General features: G+C 45.2%; 2 protein-coding genes across 3 annotated transcripts; one reads left to right on the forward strand and one right to left on the reverse strand.

Moving 5' to 3' along the window:
* Nucleotides 1–147: 147 nt before the first annotated feature.
* LOC108093622 (anillin) lies at nucleotides 148–5,243 on the reverse strand. 2 transcript variants are annotated; one of them, XM_017193760.2, is made up of 12 exons: nucleotides 5,033–5,243; nucleotides 4,615–4,932; nucleotides 4,069–4,542; nucleotides 3,615–3,987; nucleotides 3,177–3,548; nucleotides 2,946–3,117; nucleotides 2,646–2,781; nucleotides 2,388–2,579; nucleotides 2,110–2,328; nucleotides 1,680–2,046; nucleotides 1,232–1,530; nucleotides 148–1,169 (listed from the first exon to the last, which is right to left on the reverse strand). In XM_017193760.2, exons 1-12 carry the CDS (start codon nucleotides 5,048–5,050, stop codon nucleotides 450–452), a joined length of 3,660 nt encoding a protein of 1,219 aa, XP_017049249.1. In that variant the 5' UTR covers nucleotides 5,051–5,243; the 3' UTR covers nucleotides 148–449. The 2 variants fall into 2 exon arrangements, with proteins under 2 accessions (XP_017049249.1, XP_017049248.1); XM_017193759.2 differs by having other exon boundaries at nucleotides 3,615–4,542.
* A 559-nt stretch (nucleotides 5,244–5,802) lies between these two features.
* On the forward strand, nucleotides 5,803–8,674 carry LOC108093766. Its single transcript, XM_017194035.2, has 4 exons — nucleotides 5,803–5,929; nucleotides 6,214–6,310; nucleotides 6,373–6,640; nucleotides 7,038–8,674. The coding sequence occupies exons 2-4, from the start codon at nucleotides 6,216–6,218 to the stop codon at nucleotides 7,491–7,493; spliced, it is 819 nt and encodes a 272-aa protein (XP_017049524.1). The 5' UTR covers nucleotides 5,803–5,929; nucleotides 6,214–6,215; the 3' UTR covers nucleotides 7,494–8,674.
* The last annotated feature ends 143 nt before the right edge of the window (nucleotides 8,675–8,817 follow it).

An 8,817-nucleotide genomic window follows, 5' to 3' on the forward strand; every position in this document is an offset into this window, starting at 1 on the left:
ACAAAGATAGTTAACACGCGGAAACCACGTAGCCATTTCTTCATAGCCACGAGTTCTTGCAAACGATATATGTGAATGTAAATGTGTACGTGTATAAAAGTATTCAATAAACTATAAACTATTCAGTGAACAAATGGCGGCAGCCTCTTACTGGGACTTATACATATTATATATTTAGCGAGACATCCTAAATGCAATGTACATACATATAAGGTATTCAAGCAATACTTTGTCGATATAATACGAACACGAAAGTGTCCTTTTTCGAATACGGAATACGAATACGAATAATTTGAATCGGAAACATAAAACAAATGAAGTCAAACGCGAACGCGATTAAAATAGCAAAGTAGTTAAACTTAAAAAGAGAAAACTTTTAACAACCCGCCCGTTTGGTGTCAGTGTCAGTGTCCTTGCTGCTGACAGGATTGCAGTAGTGGGTCAGCGGGTCAGTGGGTGGTTCCCCAGGCGCGGAGCAATGTGAGTGCCTTGTTCAAGTAGGCGCACCACTCCTCGCGCTCCTCCTTTGTGTCGGCGGAGAGCAGATGCCGCACTGTGGTGGTTCGTCCGTTGGGCACGATTATAAGTGACTCTTGGTCCGTCTCCAGCGCCGGTCGTTCGCACTCCAGCAGCATGGTGTTCAGGCGAGCGCAGATGTCTCGGGGTGCAGTGGTCACCTTTTGCGAGCTGCAGGCGTTCAGATCGATACTGCCCATGGGGGTTTTGCGCTTCTCATCGTCCGGATATTTCCAGTAGTTGATTACCGACCCATTCAGATAGCACCACCGGCGATGCCAGGCGCCAAAGCCAGAGATGTCCTCAAACATGGTTAAGAACCCCTTGTACTCCACGCTCACGGATAGTTCACAATTAACCTTCATATGAACCACACCCTCCAGTGGGCTGACGCCCAGCACCTGGGTCAGTGTCCATGTAGTGCGTTGGATCTCACGCAGAGAAAAGATGGCAAAGCCGTATTGCACCAGTTGCGGTGTCCTTACTACCTGCGGTCCCGCCGGGCTCTGAACCGGCGGCATAACCAGGCGATTTTCACCGCCCTTTTTCTTCGGCGTTTTAACGCCGCCTTTCTTGTTCAAATTAATGTGGTACTTCAGCTCATGGGGCAACTGGTCACGTTGAGCTAGCATGCCATATATTTCCAGAGTGATCTGAAAACAAATGGTCTCCCATTAGATAAAGTTGTTTTTTAAATAAGTGCCTTTAAGCTCACCCTGAAATCGGCATAAACATTGTTCAGCTGCAGAACATCGGGAAACTTGACAGACAACAAGCCAGGCATCGTGGGCACAGTCTTGGTGGCCAGCACGTGCTCATTATACTTCAGTAAACACACGAGGTGATGACCATTGATGTTGCCAGAGGCCATTTTACGCACGTACTCCTGGCGCAAGGGAATGGTTATGTCCTTGACCGTCAGCAGGCCCTTTTCTTTTGGTGCACCCACGGGGCGAATGCTGTTCTCGACTCTTAGTCGCTGAACCTCGTCCAAACACGCCTGGCGGCGATGGGCTGCAAGGAGAAAAAGCGTCAGCCAAATTTTATTCCGGGAATTTTACGGGTTTATCAGTCTCAGTTCCATTCAGAACTTTTAATTAGGGTTGGAATGCAACTTTATGTACAAAAAAAAAAGCAACAAGAAAGATATTTCAGAGACTCACTCGCCAGTAGAAGATATCGTTCTCCCTCCACGGACTCTGTGGAGCCGGAAAACTCGACCGTCGCCGCGCAAAGGTTCAGAGCTTGACTGGCTTGTCCAATAACCTGCTGCTGCTTGCACACCTCGCTCAGCAACTTTTTGATTTTGTCCTGAGCCAGCGAGGCTTCGTTTGATTCCCTTGCATTTTGCATCTCGTCATCGTCCTCATCGGTCTGTTCATCAAGGCAGGCAGTTACTGCTCCTCCGTTTTCCCCCTGCTGAGGTGAATCATACTCCAATCTGTGTTTCGCATGACAATCGGCAGCAAGGGCTGATCGCATTACCTGCTGCTCGCGACAGATTTTGCGCACGGGTGTCGAATTGGAGCTCTAAAAGTAACAAAAATTCGGTAAGTTTTGTTTTATAGTGTCTTATAGTGTTAGTTCACTTACGTTGGCACTTTGCTGACGCCGATAAAAGCTGACCGTGTGAACCAGGGTGACTAAGTTGTCCTTGTCTTGGTTTACGCTTAATTCAGACTTGACCGGTTGCACACCGCTTGGAAGCGGCGTCTGCAAGTCCATCATCTCATGGTGCTCCTCTATAGGCGTGCAGGTTGAGGGTGGATTCTTGCGAAAGGAAAAGCTGTTGGAGGCAGTGGTTCCCTTACTCTGTAAAAGTAAAAAGCGATTACTTTCAATTTACAAAAAACCATGGTTTTAACACTTACCCCCAAAGATAGCCGACTGGAATTGTGCTCATCACCGCTGTCGCTCTCATCATCCTGGGTGCTGACGTAGTCGTCGGCAAGCGCCTCATCCAAATAGTCGTCGATGCCGGCAGAGACTTGCGATGAGTTCATCGAACTGTCGTCTTGGCCCTCGTGATTGTAGTACAAGTCCTTTTCCGCATAGCGCACAGTCTAAAACGATAAAAAGGTGTTAATTGTGACCGCCCGCTGAGTTTTCAATTTTCTACCTGTACTTACCTTTTTACCGGGCTGCTGCTGCATCTCCGCCTCGTTACGCTGCACCGCGCTCATTATCTCGCGGCCCAGGCTGCCGTTGCACATGCCGGCGCTGCTGTCCTCAGTCTGAGACTGGTCCTCCGACTCATCCATGCAACTGCACGAATCAAAGATCAGCGGTTAGTTAAGAAAGAGATTTTATTATTGGTCTTGTCTAGGGGAAGGGGACTAAAGCTATGCGTCTTAGGGCTATCAGTCTTAGAGTCAGTCTACTCGATGCAAAGCAGAAATAGCAAGCAGGAGTAGCATTTGTCAGCGCACCTTTCGGTCTCCTCCTCGTCCAGTTGGTGGCTATCATCCGTGGCGGAGGCTGTTTCGGCGGCACAGCAGTTGTCACCGCTGGAGTCGAGGTCGGGGAGGGCGGGATATAAGCGGTCGGAATTTGATTTACGAGCCCGCTTGGAGTCCTCGTCGGCGGTGGGCGCATCACCAGCTGAAAATGCGGAAGTATCAGCGTGAAGCCCTAAAAAACCAACATTATTTGATTCTTACGTGATCTTCTTTTGCTGCTGGCCAATGCTGGCGAGAGCCCAGCGATAGGGGGTGGTGGAGGCGGCGGCATGGGTCGCACAACTTTGCTGGGAACTGGCGCTGGAGCACGAGCAGGAGCTGAAGCTGGCACTGAACTGAGAGCTGGTTGGACGTCAAACAGTTCCTTTTGTTTGTTGAAGCGATTTGATATAATCTGCATGTCCTCCTGTCTTTGACGATCAATGTCCTTGATGCGGGTTTCTGCATTTGACTGGGCATTGGCTACCAAAGCGGCCACCTTGTCGCGCAGTTTGTTCTCAGGCTTCGGTTTGGTTGCCACAACTATAGTAGTAGCAGCAGCAGCTGTCACCGGGTGAACTGCCACCAAATGCTCTATTAGTGCATATAAAATCAGATTTTAAAGTAAAAAAAACAAGATTGAAGGGCCGCTATACTCACGTTTTACTTCCTCTGCCCGAATCTGGTTAATACTGGGAGCGGATCCTATTGGTGCCATCGGCAACATAGCTTTGTTATTGCCCGTCTCGAACAGTTTCATGCGCTCCTTCAGTGACAACTCGCATGGATCCTTCTGGTTTCGAAGATTGCCTTGCATCTGCCCACCAGCTCCTTTGCTTTCAAAGATCGCAGCACGACCAGAAACCAAGCCAGACTTTACACTAACCACAGGTGCTGCTGATGTTGGCTTGGGCGCAGAACCAGAAGCTCCAAAGTTCTTGGCCACCTGGCTAACCGTTGTCGATTTTTCCGGCACTGGAGGCTTTGTAACTGGCGCTGTCGCTTCCTGTTTGCCAACTGGCGGAGCCTCTCCCTGTTTGGCATAATCATAGGTGTGTTTAATGGTCGACGATTCGCGGCGCTGAAAACCTTGGGCCTCCAGAGAGCTCAGTACCTTGGGATCCCATTTAAGTTGCTTGGTCCTGGAAGCGTCGTCCACTTCGTCCTTCTTCGGGGGCTGTGGAGCCGGGGCCTTCTCCGCCCGGCGGCTGGATAAATGCGGTTTTGGCGGCGGCGCTTCAAGAGGTCGGTGCACTTCGTGGTGCGACGTGTCATCCTCCCATTGATTGATGGTGTCTGCCAAAGCTGCCAGTTTTCCCAACCTCTGCTTGGGCTGCCTGCTGCGGTTGCCGCTATCCTCTTCATCTCCCGTTGTCACATGAAATTGTCCTTCAGTGCGGTGGATAGGCGAGGAGAGGTCATCCGTGTTCGAGTATAGGGCGCCCATCCGCTGCAGTCTGCTGCGCGAGGTGTCTCTGAGCCTGGCTAGCGGCTGATTGACAGGCCCTGCTTCCAAAAGAGGATTCTTGGCCCCTGCTTCCTCGTCATCATCATCGGTCACTTCCTGTTCTTGGATTTCAACTTGCACCTGAAGGAGGACAGTTGCAAATGAGCAAACCTCAGAGGGCGGTGGAACTTCCAAGGAAAGGCGGGAACTTACCCCAATTGGTTTGTCCGTGGTTATGTTTATCTCGATGCCCATCTCCATGTTCTCCTTATTGACCGCCGCGTAGTGCCGAAGCGGCTTGGTTGGTGACGCCTCCAGCGTTGCCTTGTCGAGTACAACGACCTTGCCGCTTCCACTGCCCGTACTTTGAACTCCTGGCGAGTGGCTCCTCGGCGCAAGGACCCTTGCATCCCCGGCAGAAGAGGCGGACGTGGAATTGGGAACGCTGCCCTCTGGAAAGGGTGTAGGAAATTTGCTTGCGTTGCTAATGCCGAGGGCGCGACTGCGCTGTTCCGCCTTCTCGAGCATGTGCTGCAAAACGGAAAATTGCAGTGAAAAATCGCGGATGCAATTACCAATACCAATGCACAACCAGACAAAGGGCTTCGCTGTGTGCGAACAGCCTTCCTACCTGAGTAAACGGGTCCATTGTTGCTGCGGCCTCAAATGCAAATGCTAATTCTAATTGCGCACACTCGATTACTGAATTTACTGTACTGCTCAGCACTCCACGTCGGCGTTTTTCGACAGATGTTTGTTATTTACTACTTGCGTTCTGCGCGTCCGTTTGAATTCGAAACTATGCGTCGCTTCGTTTTTTCGGCGGTTGGAGATTAAAATCGATGTTTAAGCGATGCTATCGATGCTTCCAGGAATTGACTAACATCGATAACAGTCCGTGGCTCACAGAAGTAATCTTATAATTAATGGCCTGCTTCCACTTGCACACATTTTCTTACTCTGCTGATCCAATAATATACGTTATTACTACTGCTAAAACTTTAATAAACAAATAACACCATACTTATTTAAGATATTAATGTTGCTGTTAAGCTGTAGGCGAAAAAAAACTTCATGCGATTTACATGAGTGAAAATAAGCTCTGAAAAATATCACTTGGTTGCTCACAGTTTGCTTTTCTTAGTAATAGTGCATTATTTTAAATCAAAATTATTTTCCACATGGGCTCTAACTGTACCAGTTGACTTAAGCCATCTGCAGTGTGATCATTTACATATATGTAAGTTTAAATATATATCAACTTCTTTTAAACTTTTTAAATGCGCTCGCTTCGATAACTGAGCAAACCAATCCAACCGCGTATTGTATTTTACATGTGGCAGCAGGGTGGCAACTCCGGTATGCTGATTAAATTTTGACTATCGGAATTTTATCGATTGTTTGGAAAAGCAGCTGTTAGCATAATATTTAAAGTGTTTAGCAAATAGATTTGATATAGTTATTATTTTATTAAAAATCCATCTCTTTTCGTGAAGGATATCTATTTTAAGTTATCAATAAACTATTGGTAAGTTGTAAATGCAAAATTTTCCATCAGATTTCGTGTATTTTGACTGTTATATTGTTGTCCTCCCACGTTGCGCCATCAGTGTTGTCTATTTTGACTAGAAATTTAGCGTTAAATCTTGTACTTATTAAGAATAAGAAATTACATTTTATTTGAACGAAAAAAGATTTATAATTTGAAGAATATTTTAATTATAAATTTAACAATCTGGAATTTTCTTTGTATTTTTTTACCCGTTAATCCATTCATATATTTGCTTTTAATAATTGAATTTTAATTTTTAGCCATGAGCGACCAAAAAACAGTTGATTTGCTGTGGAACTGCGCTTCCAAATTATCCGACCAATCTCACACGGAGCGGGTCCTTAAGTCGTACTACATGTAAGTTTCATTTTCAATTCCTAAAACACCCACACTATACTGTTTATCTTGTATTACTCCAGAACCACTTGTCGAAAGCTAGCTCGCCACAATGTCCAATTGCCAGAGGACAGCTTCGGATATGCACGCATGTGCTCCCGCTGCGGCAACCAGTGGACCGATGGTCGCTACCAACTCCAACTCAAGCCACAAAAGCTAAGGCAAAATGCCAAAAACCAAAGACTTGTTGCTCAGCTGGAAACTGTGAAGGCGAAGCAGTCCAAAGGTGAGATGACCAGTGGGGCCAGGAAAAGGGCCAAGTGGATAAAGAAACGCATGGCCAGCCAAATGGTGAGTGTCGGAAAGTAAAGACAGTAAAAGGCATAGTGCCTTTTGTAGTCAAAAGATAATAGAATATTTTTATAGAGATATTTAAAAGTTTTGTTTTTATATTTTGTTTTGTGGTTACAGAATAAGTGCCAAAAAAGTTTAGTTTTTAAGGTTATTATAATCAAATCATCAATAATAATCAAATTAAAATCAAATCATCAATAATATTTTAAAATGCAATTTATAGTAACACCACCAGTCTTAATGCATCCGCTACTATATTACAAATTTAATTTTAACGAGAATAAATTAGGTTTTAAAAGTTTGTCGATCCTCACTTTTAGTTGTGAAGAATAAAATAGTTACAAAATATTTGACTGAGCAATAAATATCATATTCCTGCAAATTCCTCTCCCAGGCTGTGGATTGCGACGTTTGCCAGCACAAGACAATGCTGCCGCTGTTAAAGAACCAAAAACGCTTCAAGCTCAAAGCCAAGGAGGAAACAATAGCAACCATGCAACATGCTGCACCGGAGCAAGGCAAAAAGAAGGCGAAAAAGAAAAAGTCCCAGGCGCCGAATAAAGATATCAATGCAGGTCTGAAAATTCCGTCGAAGCAAAAAACAATCGAGCAGAAACAGCAGCCTGCCAAAAAAGCCTCCCAACCAGTTGGAATAGCTTCCCAAAGCCCAAGTCAGACGTCGAAGAAGAAAAAGAAGAAGCCAACTCAGCTGGCGCCCGCCCCTGCCAAAACGCAGTCCAAGACCCAGAAGCAAAATGCACTGCTTCAACTAGCAGCCCAGCTAAAATCGAACGCGTTTAAAGACGCCAACAAATCGCAGCAGAACCGCCTGCAAGCGTTCCTTAAGTAGCCAGTAAAATCGCTCTGCAAATGCATTTAAGTACAACGATTGTGGTTCGGTTGAATGAAAATACTTGTTGTGGCACACAATTAAGCGTTAGCACAATACTAGAATCAGACTCTTTGTGCCGGTTGATAAAGCCAGCCAGTCAGCCCAAGTGGGAACCTGTTATCCAGCCGCCCGGTCTTCTGGGTCGAGTCACGCAACGGCTATGCACTTATCACTGTTGCCCGAGACGCGACCCAAGGTTGTCCAGATATTGCGCAGCCAACACGGGCAGCATGCTTAATTTATTTCTCGGAGCGCAACGTTTAATTAAAATTGAGTTGTTTGCCATAGCGTCCCATGAACACGTCCTTCAAAGCTGCTCCCAAAAAGGGCAACCGATCGGGACCTCGGACAGCCCGGTTTATCTGCCGCCAATTGCAAAGAGCTCACGCACAGGCGAAGGCCCAGACCCGGGTTGGTTTCGACGTCGGCTTCCCTCTTTCTGCGAAGAACACTCTCAGATTTCTCGGCAGCTGCGGCAACAACATCTGCCTGCCACATTAGAAGATTTCTGGTTTTACAGTCCAGCTTGTATGCATTGAACCACTCAGGCCATGCTCAAAGTGCGCGTTGGAAAATTAAAGCTACAGGAAGGTGTCCTTTTACGTTTAATCTATATAGTTTTATTAAGTAATCGTGCTGTTTGAAACTAAAATATTTTCTAAATATAAACAAAAACAATAAATAAAAATGTCGATTAAAAAATGTTTTTTATATGAAATAAATTTGTTCCTTGTATGATAATTTATTATTTATAAGTTATATGTTAATCTGTTTTTACAAATCACTATACTTATGTGTAATGCCTTTACGTCGATCTAGTTAGTTATGATGTTTAATGATTCTAAGTCGTTCCAGTTAGTGATGTAGTACCGTTGACCGTAGTTGGTCATCCTGTTTTGTTTTTGCCAAAGTGGGCATGATGTTCTCTAAAATATGATATCAGCGGCAAGATCGACTCTCTAAATGTGGCAAAAACGATAGAAATTTTGGTTGCCTAGTCGAGGATGAGGATTGCGAATGGAAGATGGGGATTGGGCGTGGACCTTTATTTCAGAAAGCCGGCCGGCTGTCAGTTTCCCCAAAAACAATGCAAAATAAAGCAATCCGCACTCATTTGATTTTACACGCTGAAAAAAGGTGATTAATTTGAAAATATAATGACCTGAGTAATCATCAATATTTTTCTTAATATAAAAAGCAATTTTCTTAAATTATCTAAATTTTTTTATTTCGTTTGTATTTGTTTTTATATGTATTTATAAAAAAATATATAAGCAAATAT

This window comes from Drosophila ficusphila, unplaced genomic scaffold, assembly GCF_018152265.1.
Source record: "Drosophila ficusphila isolate 14025-0441.05 unplaced genomic scaffold, ASM1815226v1 contig_414, whole genome shotgun sequence".
Classification (NCBI taxonomy): Eukaryota; Metazoa; Arthropoda; class Insecta; order Diptera; family Drosophilidae; genus Drosophila; species Drosophila ficusphila.

What these genes read in the sequence shown, in the direction of transcription:
- LOC108093622 (XM_017193759.2), bottom strand. An exon ending in CCACGGACAAACCAATTGGG is followed by an intron (nt 4,543 to 4,614) that starts GTAAGTTCCCGC and finishes GTCCTCCTTCAG; the next exon opens with GTGCAAGTTGAAATCCAAGA. An exon ending in CCAGTCGGCTATCTTTGGGG is followed by an intron (nt 2,329 to 2,387) that starts GTAAGTGTTAAA and finishes TTACTTTTACAG; the next exon opens with AGTAAGGGAACCACTGCCTC.
- LOC108093766 (XM_017194035.2), top strand. Translation starts at nt 6,216, where the DNA reads ATGAGCGACCAAAAAACAGTTGATTTGCTGTGGAACTGCGCTTCCAAA. An exon ending in GTCCTTAAGTCGTACTACAT is followed by an intron (nt 6,311 to 6,372) that starts GTAAGTTTCATT and finishes GTATTACTCCAG; the next exon opens with AACCACTTGTCGAAAGCTAG. An exon ending in AACGCATGGCCAGCCAAATG is followed by an intron (nt 6,641 to 7,037) that starts GTGAGTGTCGGA and finishes TTCCTCTCCCAG; the next exon opens with GCTGTGGATTGCGACGTTTG.